The 18,280-nt window shown below is 39.5% G+C and overlaps 1 protein-coding gene across 1 annotated transcript in view; it reads right to left on the minus strand.

Annotated features, from left to right (window-relative positions):
- Nucleotides 1–13,112, minus strand: part of LOC132144268 (complement C3-like) — a 24,623-nt gene extending 11,511 nt beyond the window's left edge. Inside the window, exons 1-20 of the mRNA XM_059555047.1 lie at nt 13,109–13,112; nt 12,309–12,565; nt 11,964–12,040; nt 5,714–5,909; nt 5,387–5,549; nt 5,227–5,300; nt 4,946–5,034; nt 4,395–4,477; nt 4,192–4,279; nt 3,898–4,003; nt 3,583–3,703; nt 3,349–3,464; nt 3,085–3,231; nt 2,737–2,940; nt 1,927–2,118; nt 1,694–1,849; nt 1,457–1,586; nt 1,265–1,336; nt 247–441; nt 1–35 (exon numbers count right to left, since the gene is read on the minus strand). Of these exons, the coding sequence (XP_059411030.1) occupies nt 1–35; nt 247–441; nt 1,265–1,336; nt 1,457–1,586; nt 1,694–1,849; nt 1,927–2,118; nt 2,737–2,940; nt 3,085–3,231; nt 3,349–3,464; nt 3,583–3,703; nt 3,898–4,003; nt 4,192–4,279; nt 4,395–4,477; nt 4,946–5,034; nt 5,227–5,300; nt 5,387–5,549; nt 5,714–5,909; nt 11,964–12,040; nt 12,309–12,565; nt 13,109–13,112 (2,505 nt within the window). The remainder of the gene's footprint in view (nt 36–246; nt 442–1,264; nt 1,337–1,456; nt 1,587–1,693; nt 1,850–1,926; nt 2,119–2,736; nt 2,941–3,084; nt 3,232–3,348; nt 3,465–3,582; nt 3,704–3,897; nt 4,004–4,191; nt 4,280–4,394; nt 4,478–4,945; nt 5,035–5,226; nt 5,301–5,386; nt 5,550–5,713; nt 5,910–11,963; nt 12,041–12,308; nt 12,566–13,108) is intronic.
- Nucleotides 13,113–18,280: the final 5,168 nt, after the last annotated feature.

The raw sequence follows: 18,280 nt of genomic DNA on the forward strand, positions 1-18,280 counted from the left end.
AATGTCATCGGAGTTGACAAACTCCTCGCTTTCACCTGAGGGTCAAAGAGTGGTTGATATATTTATGCAAAACAATACCAAAACTTTTTACAAAGTATTTTCTGCAATTGTAGAACCAAAACTTTTCACATCTTTGGGGTAAATTATCCTTCTCAAGAAACACCTGAAGCATGATCTGACTCCAAGCAGATTTGCAAGAGCGAGTTTACATAGAAATTTGTAGACTATTATTGAGAATGCTCTTACTGCGGGCTAGAATCTGTTCTTCAACTGACTTTTCGCGATGGTCGGCCATCACATTGCAGCAGTGCAGAAAAGCCTGTCTGCACTCCTCTCCATCCACAATGAAAGATGCCCGATACTGACAGGTGATGCTCAAATCCTCGATATTCTTCAATCCATCCAAACAGCATTCTCTCTCAATGCCAGAGTATTTGTTCGCTGGAGGTAGATTACATAAAAGATTACAGTCTCCTGCCATCACCTACTGTACTGACTGACAGTCTGGATAGATGTTATCACCATATAGTCAGTGGCATAAAATGATTTTTTTTTTTTTAATGTTTCAATGTTTATATATAAAAAGCTATATTAATGCACCACTTGACGCATACACCCACACTCGCACACAAATCAGAGCACAGAAACTTGTTGTCTACGGCCCACTGCCTCTCAACTTCTATTAATACAATATCTTTGATACTGGAATGCCACATTACATTACTCAAAAAAAATAAAAAAATAAAAAACAGGTAAAATTGTTGTTTTTTAAGTAACTAAACTCACAGCTTCATTTTTGCAGAAAGAGATACATGGATGCAGGTATTCATAAATGCAACTTTCATCTCTCTCTCTCTCAAAATGGCCATATTTCTAATGTAAAAATCAGTAGACTGATATTAATTAAATTGCAACTTCCATATCTTACCTCACTTTCTTGTTTCAACCTAAAACTGACGCTTTGTGCTGGAAATTGCACTCTGCTTGACCAGCTCAATTAGTGTGACATTGACGAGCACTGTTAGGCTGAAGATGTAACTTTTAAAAGTTTTGTCAACAGGAGCGCTGCCTAATGGAGTGCAGCAGATCAGTGCAAAAATTTCAAATATTGGGAGAAACAGTTTGGCCACTTCTAATTATTGGGGGGGGTGGGCTTGTCCACCTCAATGTCAATGGTGTTTACAGCCCTACTATAACTGCATTTTAGCTATACCTTGATAAATCAATCGAACAATTGTTTAAGAATGGCTTGCATCTTTCTTACATAGAGAACGCAGGAGATCCATTGAGGTTATATCTCGTCTTTTTCTTCGTGGTGAAGATTGGCATTGAGGATCTGGAAAAGAACAGCATCAATAGTTGAGATTAATTCCTTGACAGGTTATAAATATCAGGTTATAAAAGTCTGTATATGGATGTTTTTGAACATGTCTGAAAAACAATAAAATGCAAGTACTTGTCCTGACGTCAGTGCCTCCAGCAGAGCTGGACTCAAACAGCAGGCCAGCATCACTGAATACTTGCATACTGTCCTTTCCACTTCCTGCTGTGCAGCCAATGTCATGTGACTCAACAACATCCCAGATCTGTTGGGGAAAGACACAAGTCAAAGAGGAAAAAGGCAATATATTCAGGTAAGAAAATGTTACTACTTTTCAGTTACAATGGTAAGATTAAACGCTGATCTACAAACCTTTGTTTGAGTTATCCTGTTCTTATTGTTCAGAACATAGACACCTTTATCCACAGCCACCAACCCAACTTTAGCCCCAGGATCTCCTGTTATGCTTAGGCTGAAGTCTTCACCTGGCTCATACATATCGACTGGATCGTAAACTTCCACTTTAAGCTGGGAGATCAAAAAACATTGATCAACTTTACAAGCTAATATTAATTCACAGAGTTTTGTCACCAGGGCTGAATTACCGTTCCCATGCATGTGTCCTTCACGTCAACCCAGACTGAATCAGACACCACCTCAGACGAGCCCACATGATAATAAGCCACAAAGCGGAAGGATGGCACCATGTCTTTGGTTACAGGCAGAGACAGAGACACTAGAGATTGTCCTCTTCGCTTAAACCTGTCTGCTTGAATGATCTGACCTTTACTTAAGATCTGAAAATGAGGCAGATGAAAAATCACTGAATACATTTAAAACATTTAAAAAACCACATAAGAACAGACTGCATACTTGAAGGGTTAGTGCAGCCTAAAAAAGTGGTCAAATAAAGTGCATCTATCCATATTAAAACATTCACCTTACCGCTCAGCATGCGCGACAGTGATTTGTGACGAATGCAGAAGTGTGACGGAGAGACATTAAAACAAAACACCTTACTAGAAGCACAAAACGAGGATTTGTAAAGACAAAATGTCAGAGGATTTTGATTAAAGCCAAGAGGAGACTGGTTTTACTTTGGTAAAAATAAGGAAACTTTGCTTCCTTTGCTCCTGGAGCCATGTGATGCAAATTTTAATATGGTTAGATGCGCTTTATTTGACTACTTTTGGACTGTTGAACAGAAACACCCACCCATGGTATTATAAAATTATAAATCTTGGTAGAGCAATATCAAATTTTTATATAGCTTTGATTGGATTAGTTTGAAAGAAGAACGTCATATACACATAGGATGCCTTGAGGGTGAGTAAAACATGGACTAATTTTCATTTTTGGGTGAACTAACCCTTTAATAACGTCTCCTCTTGAATCATGGTGTGACTGTCACTCACCATGTAGGTGAAATCTTGATCTATCACTCTTGAGCTTTTTCCCAAGTTCAGACTGACTTTCATTTGATCACCGATCTGAAGTGCTGCAGCATCAATGCCGATGTGCAGATAGTTGTTGGAGCCGCCTTTCGGCTTGTAAGCCTGAGCTGTCATCTTCTTCACTGCCTGCTGTTCGTCGGTTAATTGTGGGTCTTTGGTCTTTACCTGGAAAGAATAAACATATTGTTTTCTAATGTGATGTGAACAATATGTTTCACTGCTTGTTTATCATTTGCTAACTGATCTAGTTTTTCAAGATCACCAGTAAAAACGACTGAAGATTATAGAAGTGTAGATGGCAGGGCTTACAATAATCTCCAATGTAGAAGATCCTCCCGGAGTGTTGACAGTAACTTTTGCAATGCCATTGTCTCTTGTTTGACCTCTGACCCCTCCAGGATTGACCTCTACTTTCACATTTTTAGCAGGTGTTTGGTCAGGATTTGTTATGTAGACCTTTTTGCAAAACCCAGACCAAAAAATATGGAATGCAGTTAGTGTTTTTCTTTTTCTTTTACTTCCAATAAGTTTCCTGTAAGTTATGTTTTTTTCTTCCTGGTTAAAGCTTCATACCGAGACATCGAAGGGCATTCCAGGTTTGAAGAAGTGTGGTGTTTTTTTGAAGTGGATGGTGTATGGTGATGTCACAATCTGAATGCCTTTCTTTTGTGCTTCCACCATTTCACTGCCTGAAACATAATAATAATCAGAAATGCAATCATGCAAATTACATGTTTTGATGCCTAAAAAAAAAAAAAAATGTTGTTGTCCAGCAAGAAGGTTCTCCAGACTTTGTGTAGCTCTTACCAGACTCGGTTAACACGCTCACTGCAATGTACAGTGACTGGCCGACAAGTTGCATGATGTTTGGGAAGGTCTGCAGGATGTGTTTCCTTTTTAGCTCCGCTGTTCCACTTCCTTCCCAGATCTGACATTCAACATAAAATTAACACATAAAATCGTGGGTTTACATTGTTAATGAGGGCCAAATTTGCACTTCCTTTTTAACATTTTAAAAATGTGTTCATAAATGGGGCAAGTAATTGTAAAATCTGATAACAGTCTGGTGTTTTTACAGAAAAATATAACTATGTGTGATGTGTGTGAGTGTGTATATGGTACCTGTACTCTCTGTAAGGAGCCTGGTATACTTATCTTCCCTTTATCTTCAGTCACCACACCAAATACAACAAATCCATGACCACTGACTTTCTCCCCAAACAGATACCTTCAGGATAAACACACTTACATATAGAAGGGGGTTGTTTTACACTACCTTTGATAAATTTTAATGAAAGTATATTATAGACTTTTCATTAGATCAAATGATATCAACTTGAGGAAAATGGGCATCCGATGACCTTTTTAAGCTATTAGAAACATGAATATAGCCATAACACAACAAAAGTACTGTACTTGGCTTTAATATCAAATGATAGACTATCATCGTTCACGTAGAAGAAGGCTTTCTGTGGACTCAAAGTGACCTCGAAGCTGGGCAGGACTGCAGAAGGAACAAGAAGGAACAGGAAGAAGCTGAGTTGATATTAGCATATTGTAGATGTTAAGGGTTTATTTTTGTGTAATGTTGTTTCGTAACAGCTCGCAGAGACACCTACCGTATTCTTTCACCTCAAACTCACTGGAGAAGTTCTTCTGTGGGCTGTTCTGATGCCACGCCACAAGTTTCCACAAGCCTGGGCTATTTAGACACCAGATTAAAAGATCATTATCTGTCATTTCACAGTCTTTTTGAAACATCTATGTATTGTATATTTGTTTAAAATGAACACTATTTTTTTAATTACTTAATTTTCTAGCAAAGAAAGTATACATTAAATACATATTTTATTAATTTTTTTATTGTAAAACAACAGACATTTGACATAATGAGAGATAATGAGTTCTCTCCACATATACAGTATGATATTATTTTATATTATATTGAATTCTAAAAATATTTTACATATCTTTTTGTTAAAAATCTTTTTTTTTTTAATTAAAATTAGCCTCTTCTAATGGTAAAATATGTTAATTTAAATCATTAAATCATTTTTCATTCTTTATTTCATGTTAACTCAAGTTAACTAAGGTATATGTTAGTTTTTATAATACTTTTCATTAAAAAGTAATACATTTTAAATAAAACCTCACAGGCACTCATCCTCACCTAGCTGGATCCGTCAGGCTGAAGGTTCCTGACACTATTCCTCCACCGGGATAAACAGATTTGCTCTCAAGGCTGATGCCATCAGGAGTCTACCAACATTAAAGATATTAAATATAAATAAATATGCATTAAAATGTGAACACAAACAGCTAAACACATTCACAAAAAATACAATACTGTGGAGTACTAAAGTCTCTAGAAAGAGACAAAAATCGGGCATCTTGCAGTGTCATGTTTTGCACCTTGTTGTACTTTATTACACAGACAGAGGGCATATTTACCAGGATCTCCACTCTGACTCTACTTTCCACAGGCCGTGTCATGCCTGGGCTCAGTGAAAACACCCGGTAATAAACTACAGGGAGAAGACAAGTATTAGGAGACCATCTTGGTGCAAGAACAATGATGGAAACAAATGCAGAGCAGCAAATACTAGCACACCTGTGCTGTCTGGAGTGTAGATGGTCTTGTCAGTCTGTAACACTATGTTTCCAGACTGAAAGATCACCATGACCTTTTTCTCAAGCAGCTTCTGTGGAAACTGGGCTTGCAAGATGGCATATTGCTGTACTTCCTTCTCAAAGGAAAACACATTTCCGGGTATCTACAGACACGTCATACACAGACAACTGAAAACAAAACGTGCTGAAACACAGCAAGCTAGCTTTTATTGTGCTAACATAGTCAAATTTCACAGTAAAACATGTCTACATTCAAACATTTTTGACAACATTCTCCCATAACATTGGTGTGAGTGGAGCGCCTCACCTCTATCTCGACTAGATCCTGATAGTTCTTGGCGGATGTCAGAGTAACTGACTCACTCGTCACTTCACGGTTGTTATCTTTAGGGTTTCTTACTGAGACTTTAACATTCAGACTGGCTCCAGAATAGTCCTGTGCCTCCAGGAACACTTTCTCTGGGGAGCCCACCTTCAGTATATTGGGCGCTGAGAGAATGTAGCTGAGCAAAACACATTCATTTAGGAGAAACGGATCTTGGCCTCATTTCACAGACAGCAGTTTTACAAAGGATGCAGCACTACATTTATTTACTTTAAATTCCCAAGGAGATTAAATAAATAGATTTAATTTAGTTTTGAGTGATTTGGTTGGAAGAGCTATAATCGTTTCTCACAAAAGCGAATGCACAAAGCACACTGGGCTCTAAAGGAAAGACCTTTGTATATTTCTTCTAAAGGAAAGACCTTTTGAAATTTCTTTTTTAAACTCCAGTAAATGATCATTATCAGTAAATTATTTACATACACGCAATATAAATGATAAATTGATGTTACAATTAGGTAATACATTGTAGCCTAACAGCAAAATTGTTTTTGTATATTAATATTTTTTTTGGTTTTAATGTTACTATATTGATTTTAATAGTAAATAATTGTAATAATTGTATTTCTTTAGGTAATTTCTTTTAAAATATTTGTCTTCTCACTATATCTAAATCAGTGTCCACAGATAAGGTTCCAATCATTCATATGCTTTATCCAGTTTATGAGAAAATTATTTGAAATATTTAGATTTTTTTTTCTCCTGAAACAGGTTATATTATCATCAACAGATAAACAAAACAAAATGGCTATTTTCTGTCTGACCTTGGTGATGGGCCATTGACGGAGTTAACAGTCAAAATCAAATCATCATATTTTTGTGTAATTTTCAAGTAATTTTTAATTACATTAAATATAAAATAGTGTTTAATTTGTTGTATAAATTGTTTAAATTGTTGTTTAAATTGATGTATAAATACTTAATATGTGACCTGACATGTTGATTTTGTGGATTGATATACAGTAATTGATTATTTTTTAATAGTTAAAATGACTACAAATTAAGGATTTCATCACCACCATCAGATATCAGATTAATATTTTGATAATATTTGATTATGATATTCTAGATTTGGTGAGGAATTGTTGGTCACATGTGAAAGTATAATCCGTCTGTTAACATGAGAATGAGTTTTGAAATGTTAAAAACATCTTGTTTTCTGTTAAAGATATGGTTAAAATTGTATTACACAGTCCAAGATAATTTGATAAAAAATGAAAATAGTTAGTAGGTTGCATCAAAGCATAGCTCAGTAGCTTAGTACACATAAAACACATAAATTAGTTTAATTTGTCTGAGTACAAGTTTTTTTTTCAGTTTTACTTCTCAAGAATCAGTGATATAATTTATTATTAGTTAAGAATCAGTGATATAATTTACTATTTGTTATTATTTATTTTTTTCAGAAATTTTCGTCTGAACTTTTACCAATAAAGTTGAGATCTGTAATCAAGCGCACATAAATATTGAAAATATAAAGTTTGGCTAAGAAATACATCAGTTTTATATTTGAATACAAAATGAATTCCAAAGAATTAGATGTGGAATACGTTATACATTACATGTTACATTACATTATGTGTTATATGGTGCAGTCCTGATGTGTGTGTTGTTATACTCACAGTGGGGTGCAGAGGAGCGGTAATGAAACGACAACAGTCGCCAGCCACAACGATTCCACGCGCATCGTGCCTGTCTGTCCTTGACGGGCTCTTAACTAAAGTACCAGATGTTAATATACAATATATTCATCCTCCCTCATCATCACCATCCTCCTCCTCCCTCTCCTCCTCTTCCTCACTGTCAGTTATTGGGTAAGATGGGTGGAGGGACCTGCGCTATGATTCAGCGGCGGACCATCCTGTGTGATAAAGTTGTGACATCTTCTCTTTCCTCTTTTTTTCTCTCTGGGTCAGAGTGTCAAAGCAGCATCATGCTGGCATGAAATCATGTGGTTCTAAATAAATTAATCAGTTATTTATGTTTTATATTGTGAAAAAAGTGTTGTGCCCATCCCAGATAGCAACATATTGTTGGCCCAGATCTGACCCACATCCGGCACATGTGGAATGATGCTCCAGCCCACATGTAGCGTGGAATGAAGACATTTGGGCAGACTGCTCCTGTTTGCCAGATTTGGGCCACAAGCAGGCCATAGCAATGCTACATGTCACTGGACCTTAACCGAGTCACAAAATCTGTGCATAATAAGCCCATAAACAAGCAGAATCATTGAAGAACAGAAAATAAGAGACAAACAGAAACTCCACAACAACAGCTGACTGAAGCCACAGCTTTAGATTAAATCAACTGAAGATAAAAAAAAAACATGAAATCTCTGAAGATCTCAGCAGAGGAGGATTAAACAACTCCACAAATAAAATTACCAGCTTGGCTTTATTTCTGTTAGAGGTCTACAGAAGTTCTTATTGAGAATTAACAGGGGTTTAAATCAAACATTTTTATTTCATTTGAAGACACATTTATGGTGATTAGTGTTTCCATTTGTCGGGCTCTTAACTCCTATTACAATTAGATTGTCGTTGCTGGTTGATATGATGGTGTGTTTATCGAACACATTTGAAGTAGCAAGTAAATGTAAAAGTAGGTCAGGTGATGATAGTTTCAGAATCAGTTAAGATATAAAAAATAGCACAAACAATGAACTACAATAACATACAAAAACAACATCAACAAATGAACCTCTAAAAAGTTTAATGTCGCATGCATGCTGTATACCATAGGACAAAACACCAAGCATGCATCACAGCATGGATAAATTATGCAGATGAATTGTCCTATTATTTTCTTTGATTCTAATTATTTGGTTCGTGTATTTATTTTGCAGGGTTTGTTGTTGGGTCTTTTAGAAGCTTTTTGCGATGTCCAGAATTGATCCTATTATCTGAATATTCTGTCACCATTGTTGAGATTCAAATGCTGATTGCTGATATCTGTGTGTGTGTCAGTAGATTTTTTAAATCCCTAACTCACATTGCAGTAACACAGGGACTCTAATGTGGAAACATTAAGTTACACAGCTACAAGATTAAATTGACTTCAGTGGATTAAACCGTTACACAATAATTGTTAGACCATAAAAATCTAACTATCATGTACTGCAAATGTGTCCAACACACTATCACAGCAGCCACAAAAACGTATGATTCAGAATAAGAGTTAAGAGTCCAACTCCAACTAATGAAAACAGTAATCACCATTATGGTGACTTCAAATTAAATAAAATTATATTTAAATCCCTGTTAGTTCTCAGTAAGAACTTCTGTAGACCTCTAACAGAAAAAAAGCCAATCTGGTAAGTTATAAGTGAAGCTGGTAGTGCTGTTTGTTTAGTTGTTTAATCAAAAAAATTAAACTGCAAACTTATAGTTAACCTAAAGTTGAAAACCACAATTTCTCATTTCATTCAGTTGCTGTTGGTGGTTGTAACACAACTGGATTAATCCACCATCAGCAGCCTGATCTCCATAAATGAGTATAATACAGAACAGTTTTATCTTGCATAATTTTCCCCTTTAAGGCTCTGAAAGTTGATGCAGTCATTCTGTCTTTCACAATCATCCACTGACCCTGTGTCTTGAAATGATGTTTGTTTTATATTTTGAAATGTTCATATTCAGATAACAGTTAGATTTTATGAATTACAATGTGATCAATGTGATCTCATGATAATTTGTACATTGTTAAAAGTTGCTGTAAAACAAACAGCCAAATTTTGACAGTAACATGCTGTTTTCCATTAAAACATTCTGGGTAATATTTGTCATTTTCGAGAAAGTAGCCTGCTGCTATACATTGTTAAAAATCGCTGTAAAAAACTGCCAAATTTCGACAGTAACATACTGTTTTTCATTAAAACAGTGCATTCTGGGTAATATTCATCATTTTCGAGAAGGTAGCTTGCTGCTATATATCATAAATTAACAACGTTCAAAGTCGACACTCAGTGTCTGTGTTTCAAATCACACCCTACACCCTCATTCACTATTCCCTACATGAGTTTACTAATATAGTCCACCTGAAAGAGAGAATGAAAACTAATGAGTGAATTCAGACACTGATCAACAGCTGCTGTTAACGAGCAGAATCACTTAAGAAATGAGAAACAAGACAAACACATGAACTACAACTGACTTCAGCCACAGACTTAGATGAAATCAACTGAAAATTAAAACAACTCAAAAAACAAGCTTTACAAGCGTCACACATTACCAACCAGACTGATGATTTTAGTTCTGCCAGACTTCCAAAGAAGATCTTATTGAGAATGAACAAAGGTTTAGATGATGAAATTGTATTGTTTAATATTGTTTGCCTTTACCATTGTCAAGATGAATGTTTGCTTTAGTTGGGTTTTATTTTATTTATTGGGAATTATTTTTAGCACCATTTAGTGCCATTGCCATTTTACATTTAATCATTTAGCAGTCACTTTTATCCAAAGCGACTTAAAATGAGATCAATATATGCAATCAGACCAATGAGAGAACAACAATAGTATACAAGTGCCACGACAAGTCTAGCGCAGTACACGTAGCTATGGTGATTTTAAAAAATGTATAGAATATAATAGTACAGAAAAGATAAGCGGTAATATTAAATGTTCATGTGATGGCGAAAAAGATGTGCCCTTTAGATAGTTTTTTTGGAAAATAACTAAAGACTCAGCTGTTCGAATTGAGTTCCACCAGCTGGGCACAGTCCAGGAAAAGGTCAGTGAGAATGATTTTGAACCCTCTTTGGGACGGCACAAGGCACCAGTCACTTGCAGAATGCAAGCTTCTGGAAAGCACATAAGTTTGAACTAGTGAGCTTTGGTATATTGATTCATCACTAGTGTTTGTCTTTAAAGCAAACATCAGTACATTGAATTTGATGCCAGCGGCTCCTGGTAGCCAGTGTAACCTGGTGAAGAAAGGAGTAATGTGAGCTTTTGTTGGCTCATTGAAGACCACTCTCGCTGCTGCATTCTGAATCAGTTGCAGAGGCTTGATAAAACATGCAGGAGACACCGCCAAGAGAGCATTACAATAGTCCAGTCTGGAAAGAACAAGAGCATGGCTTGCACTGACAGGATAGGTCTTATCTTCCTAATCAAATCTGCAGAACTGGACTGTTGTAGCAATAAGGTCTGTGAAACTTAACTGATCATCAGTCACAACTCTTAGGTTTCTGGCTGTCCTGGAAGGATTATGGTTGATGGACCCTGCTGCACTGCTGTATAGAGCAGTTGTGATGGAACAATGGGTTTGCTTGAACCACAAGCAGCTCTGTCTTAGTAAGGTTGAGCTGAAGGTGATGGTCCTTCATCCAGCCAGAAATCTCTCTCAGACAGGATGCAATGTTAAATGCAATGCTACCATCGGAAAATCTGGTTCGAATGAGAAGTAGAGTTGAGTGTCACCAGCATAGCAGTGAAAAGAAAAGCCATGCTTCTGAATCACAGATCCTAATGATGTCATTTAGATGGAGAAGAGAAGTGGTCCAAGCACTGAGCCTTGAGTAACCCCAGTAGCAAGAAGTTGTGACTTAGAAACCACATCCCTCCAAGACACCCTGAAAGACCTACCTGGGAAGTAGGACCTGAACCACTGGAGTGCCATTTATTATTTTGGCTCACTACACATGTATACAGAAAAAAAAATCTAAAATTTGAGCCAGGGACCTTTGGTTGATCTGTATCAACCAGAATGAATCTCATCAGAATGACACTATTAAAATGGGACTCAATATTGGTACTTGCAAAAGTAATAAATGCTCATCATTGCCATCATTTGTAAGAAATTCCTCAGCAAAAATCTTCTCCTAAATTGAGAGAAATAAAAAAAATACAGTCTTAAATAGAAAATATATGGGATATAAAGTAGACTATGAGTTGGTTTTAAAGCAATAGAAAAAAATAAAAAGTACAATTTTACGTTTCTTCTCCACTCATGTTTTTAATGACAGAATATATATACAAAAATAATAAAAAAAATTATGATACAACAGCAGTTCAAATGCAATGAAAGTAGAAGACAGGAACCATCTATGATTTCATAAAAAAGATAAAATCATAAGAGCAGTTAATCCACAGCACAGACACACAAAAAATAAAAGAAAGAAATAAAAAAGAAACATTATTCTTCCAAGGATTTTTTTCCCAAATCACCAGATCACCACCATGATCCTTGCAGTACTGTCTGCTGTCAGACCAGCTCTTTGCTGCATCAGAAGTGGAAAAGAAATCTGTACAACACAGAAAAAACCATCTTTTAAAAATGTGTACATAAAAGACAGCAAAAAAGACAGATTTGTACTAACATCGTTTAGATGCTTCTTTGCCTAGTTCATCACTGAGAGATGGTACTCTTTCTTCTGAGTCAAAAATGCAACGCTTCTCTGTAACTGGTCTTTATCTGCATTGAGGTAGTTGACTGTGGTCTCCAGCTCCATTTTTTTCTGACTCAAAGATTCAACACTTATTTGTAACTGGTCTTTCAGTGAGATTGCTGACTGTGGTCTCCAGCTCCAGTTTCTTCTGGATCACAAAGTTGAAAATATTCTGCAGTTGGTCTTTTTCAATCATTAGATCAGTGTAATTGTCTTGTAAGCTTTTGATAGTTTGATTGAGCTCTTTAACTGTGTTCTTGTAACTCTTCATCAGGTCCCTCTCTGCTGTGATGGTGATGTGCTGCAGTATGATGAAGACCAGCAGAAGAACACGAATGAGCAAGAGACCCACTGTGATTAACACCAAACATCTACTTTCTCCTGACAAACAGGAAGAAAACAGAAATTTTAATTACTATCAGTTCACTTAATTTAAATCAACTAAACAACAAAATCCCCAGTGTCAAATAAACAGTGTCTATGTGTCCACACTACTGAGTTTTAAAAGTGAAACTGAATTAATGTTAAATTGAATGAGGTAATCAAGAGATTCATTGAGTGATGATGGAACATTGTTGAAGACACCTGATGTTAACAAGCAGAAATACAAACAAAGAAAATATATTTTAAGTCACCATTATAGTGGTCAGTGTTTACTTTAGTTGGCTATTGACCATGGACTTTCTTAATAAGAATTTTTTTAGCTGCTATTTCTGAATTATAACAATCAAACTTTGGCAAAAAGCTAAATTCATTTGGTGCAGATGATTATAATATAATGTAATCTTTATTTGTCCTGAATCACTGAACTCATTTAGAGTCTAGTCTCAGATTTTATGTTTCCTTTATGATACCAGAGTGAGAGATTTATTTTTTCTATAAATTGAAAAGATTCCTTACAAGATGTCCTGATCCAAAACATACTCATGCCCTCTTTGCTACTTGGAGTCAGACGAGTGCCCGCACTCCGCCCCCCCTAAGGGACGCTATGCCTCCCATGCCGGGGCTGTCTGCTCCACCAAGCTGCCCCACTATGGGTACGCCTGTAGTCCCCTTGACCCCGCTGGTTCGGTTCCTGGGAGCCTGGCTAGAGCTCCCCAGGCCTTCCCGCTGGCTCATCCGGACGCTCAGGCTCGGCTAAGCGATTCAGTTCAACCGGCGTCCCCCCAGCTTTCGGGGTATCCATGCAACGATGGTGGGTAAAGATGCCCCTGTCATGCGCGCGGAGGTCGCAACCCTGCTGGCAAAGGGCGCGATAGAGCCGGTCCCTCCAGCCGACATGAAGTCCGGCTTTTACAGCCCTTACTTCATAGTACCCAAGAAGACAGGTGGGTTACGGACAATCCTGGACTTGCGTGCTCTGCACAGACTCCCGTTCAAGAGGCTAACGCCCAAGCGCATTTTCGAATGCATTCGTCCGATGGATTGGTTTGCAGCGATTCCTGAATTGCCTGAGACAATTCGAGGGCAAGAGAGCGGTTCCACTGAAACAGTTTCAGAGGCTCCTGGGTCATATGGCGTCCGCGGTGGCGGTCATACCGCTCGGGCTACTCTATATGAGACCGCTTCAGCACTGGCCTCATGACCAAGTCCCGAGATGGGCATGGCAACAGGGCACGCTCCAAGTGACCATCACTCCGGCCTGCCGCCGATACTTCACCCCGTGGTTGGACCCCTCGTTTCTACGGGCCGGCGTGCCCCTAGAACCGGTGTCCAGACATGTTGTTATGTCAACAGATGCCTCTGCCATGGGCTGGGGTGCCATGTGCAACGGGCATGCTGCGTCGGGCTCCTGGACAGGACCCCGACTTCAGTGGCATGTCAATTGCCTCGAGTTGCTAGCAGTACGGCTTGCTCTGCACCGCTTCAGGGCCCTGCTGAAGGACAAGCACGTTCTGGTCCGTACAGGCAACACTATGACCGTAGCGTACATCAACCGTCAGGGTGCTCTACTTTCCCACTGCATGTCGCAACTCGCTCGCCATCTCCTCTTGTGGAGTCACAAGTATCTGAGGTCGCTTCGTGCCATTCACATTCCGGGCAGGCTCAATCATGCAGCCGACGAGCTCTCACGGCAGCAGTCTCGCCCCGGGGAATGGAGACTCCACCCCCAGTCGGTTCAGCTGATTTGGGAACAATTCGGAGACGCTCAGGTAGACCTGTTTGCCTCTCCAGAAAATTCCCACTGCCAGTTGTTTTTCTCCCTGACCGAGGGCACTCTCGGCACGGACGCCCTGGCACACAGCTGGCCGCTGGGCCTGCGCAAGTATGCGTTTGCCCCAGTGAGCCTTCTTGCACAGATGTTGTGCAAGATCAGGGAGGACGAGGAGCAGGTCCTCATGGTTGCGCCTTTTTGGCCCGGCCGGACCTGGTTCCCCGAACTTGTACTCCTCGCGACAGCCCCTCCCTGGCCAATTCCTCTGAGGAACGACCTTATTTCTCAGAGACGGGGCACCCTCTGGCACCCACGTCCCGATCTGTGGAACCTACATGTGTGGGTCCTGGACGTGTCACGGAAGGTTTAGGTACCTTGCCACCACAGGTGGTAGCTACCATCACTTCAGCTAGAGCCATGTCCACCAGACATGCCAATGCTTTGAAGTGGAACCTCTTGATCACTTGGTGTTCTTCACGGAGTGAGGACCCCTGGAAATGTCCGATTGGGTCAGTGCTTTCCTTTCTTCAGGAGGGGTTGGAACGAAGGCTGTCTCCTTCCTCCCTCAAGGTCTATGTGGCCGCCATTTCGGCTCACCATGACCCTGTTGAAGGTAATTCTCTGGGGAGGCATGATCTGATCATCAGGTTCCTGAGAGGAGCAAGGAGGCTCAATCCGCCTCGCCCTCAGCAAGTCCCCTCTTGGGACCTCGCAGTGGTTCTATCAGCACTGCAGAGGGCTCCCTTCGAACCCTTGCTCTCAGCTGCACTCCTGGCGGCTTTGGCTTCGGTGAAGAGGGTCGGGGACCTGCAGGCATTTTCAGTTGACGAAGCATGCCTGGAATTCGGGCCGGCTACTCTCACGTTACCTTGAGTTCCCACCACTCCTTTTAGGGATCAGGTGGTGAACTTGCAAGTGCTGCCCCTGGAGGAGGCAGACCCAGCCCTGGCGCTGCTCTGTCCAGTACGTTTGCTCCGCACCTACGTGGACAGAACTCAGTGCCTTAGGACCTCAGACCAGCTCTTTGTCTGTTACGGAGGCCAGCAGAAGGGAAAGGCTGTCTCCAAGCAGAGGTTATCCCACTGGATAGTGCATGCTATTGTCCTGGCTTATCAGGCTCAAGACCTGCCATGCCCCCTAGGGGTGAGAGCTCACTCAACTAGGAGTGTAGCTTCCTCCTGGGCGCTGGCGCATGGCGCCTCGCTAACAGACATCTGTAGAGCTGCGGGCTGGGCGACACCTAACACATTTGCAAGATTTTATAATTTCCGTGTAGAGCCCGTGTCCTTCCGGGTACTCGCCCCTTCGGGCCAGTAAGGACCTGCTCGGTGTCAATCCGCTTGCTGCGCCATTCAACTCCGCAGACTGGATGTGTGCGCTATTCCCCTCAAGTGAGTTCCTCAGTCAGAACCCTGGGTTCCTCCAGCACTGTTAATGTCCAACACTTGTGTACATGCCCTTTGGTCAGCCCTGTGTGGACTAGGTGCCTCCATGTGTTGTTGATTCCCCTTTCTGGGCAATCCCACGTGTGTATGTCCACAGTAAGTCTCTCCGCAGCATGTGTCTTTCCCTTGGCAAGCCCCTTGCCAGCTCTGTCGTTGAAACTTCCACCCTGCGGACTGGGTACCTCAGAGTTCTTATGTATCACCACCTGGGTGAATACCTGCCTTCTGTAAGTCCTCCCACGGGCAGGCAGCCTGCTAGCATACGTCCAGCTGGAATATGCTACCCAGTGTATTCTGTGTAAGTTATGGGTCCTCACTCGTGCTGGCCTCACGACAGGGTGCTATCACTCACACGGGTCGCTGGAAGACAGCCATGTGGCGTTTTGTTCGTAACGTTGAATGTGACCGACTGAAAGGGAACGTCTTGGTTACGTATGTAACCCTCGTTCCCTGAAGGAGGGAACAGAGACGTTACGTCCCCTTGTCACATTGCTGTCCCGCTGAACGGCCGGGTCACTGGCTCGGCTCCTCAGCGAAGACTTGAATGCGAGTTGCTCGCATTGCTCCTTATATACCCGCTCTGCGGGGCGGAGCTCATGATGCAAATCCCGCAGACCAAGGTACTTTGTGTACCATTGGCTCGTTTTGTACCACTCGAAGGTGATTGGGCTCTCGGGCGAGATTTCATTCGTAACGTCTCCATTCCCTCCTTCAGGGAACGAGGGTTACATATGTAACCAAGACGTTTCTCTGTGTGAATAGGAATAACACGGAATAAGTGTGATTGCTCTCATTCATTAACAAACACTCACTCTTGAAAATGATCAGATCAGCGTTTCTTCTGATTCAAAGAGTTGAAGTTGTTCTGCAGTTGGTGTTTTTCAGTCATTAGATGAGTGTAATTTTCCTGTAAGCTGTTGATGATTTGATTGAACTCTTCAACTGTGTTCTTTTAACTCTTGATCAGGTCTCTCACGGTTTTAATTTCGCAGTAAGATATACAGAATTTTAAAGCTGAGACTGTTTCATATTGCAAGCAGGGAGTCAATTTGGCATGAGATTTACATGGACAGCACATGTCTCATGATAGATGCATGGGTCTGATGTTTGTCTTCCTCTCTGATCACTTCAGTCTGATAAACCTGCTCTCTGCTGCGTCCTGCTGGACTGGAGGAAATCTTTCCAAACAGCAATAAAGCAGATACACAAGGATCAAGTATGATATTAAAACAAAAATGCTATGGTTATTACTGTCAAATGATAATTTTATTAAAACATATAGCAATTAACCCTTTAAGCCCTGAGGACATTTTTTTTCTGAGTGACATTTACAAAAATAATGACTAATAACTTGGGTAACACCTTAGAATAATGGTCCATTAGTTAATGCTAGTTAATATATTAATGAACATAAACAATAATCAATACATTTATTACTGTATTTATTCATCTTGTTCACGTTAGTTATTTAAAATAGTTATTCATTGTTAGTTCATGCTAGTTCACAGAGCATTAACTAATGTTAACAAGCTAATCTCTCAATTTGAATAATGTGTAAATAAATGTTGAAACTAACATCAATTAAGATTTATAAATACTGTATAAGGATTCATAAAATATTTTTACATTACTAAATGCTCAGATACACACAGAGATCAAGAATCTGTGTATGAATCACAACAATGCTGACATTCTTCATGCTGCAGTGCATTCTGGGAGCCATGGATGAGTTTTGTATGATGCAGCCAGAATAGACTGCAGCATAGAGCATGTCACCATTGTCAAGATTCATACAATGATTCTTGATGGTTGTGTGACAAAAGAGTCTTATTTTGTAAAGTCTTTATATTATTTTATTAAAACTATGTTTGAGTTTCAGTCTGTTAAACAAAGAAACAGTTAAACAAATGAAACCCATGTTAATGGTTAGTAAGATCTCATTACCATAAAACTGCTTGTGATGGTGCAAAACATGATTAAGCCAACTGTTAGATGTCTCCGGTTGCATTAAGTAACACTACGAGGAGTAGAAGGTTAGTTTAGCCCCATTCAACAAGGAATTCACAGAGTGCATGTGCATCAAGGGACCTCCTGAGAAAAATACATTCAGAAAAATTGAACTTTGAAGATATCAAAATGTAATCTAGTGATCAAAAACAAATCCATGTGAGTTTTAGATAAAACCATGTAAATATTTAGTAACTACACTGCAAAATTAAATAATAAATGAAAGAACTTTAACGTCTTTAAAAATCAATAAAATGAAAGCAGAAAACATTTTGCTCTCAGATGCATATTAAGTGATCCTAAGAGGTATCTCTCTGAATTGACATTTTCATTGGTATTGGTTTGGTATTTCTTTACTAAGTAATCATAAAATAAAATAAATCAATAAATCTTAAAAGAAATTGGCAAATTCCACATTCAGCACGGAAGTTTATAAACCTGGAATTGAATCTTTTAAAAAAGTGACTGTGAAGATTTAAGAATAAAGAC

Source organism: Carassius carassius, chromosome 7 (genome assembly GCF_963082965.1).
Source record: "Carassius carassius chromosome 7, fCarCar2.1, whole genome shotgun sequence".
Lineage (NCBI taxonomy): Eukaryota > Metazoa > Chordata > Actinopteri > Cypriniformes > Cyprinidae > Carassius > Carassius carassius.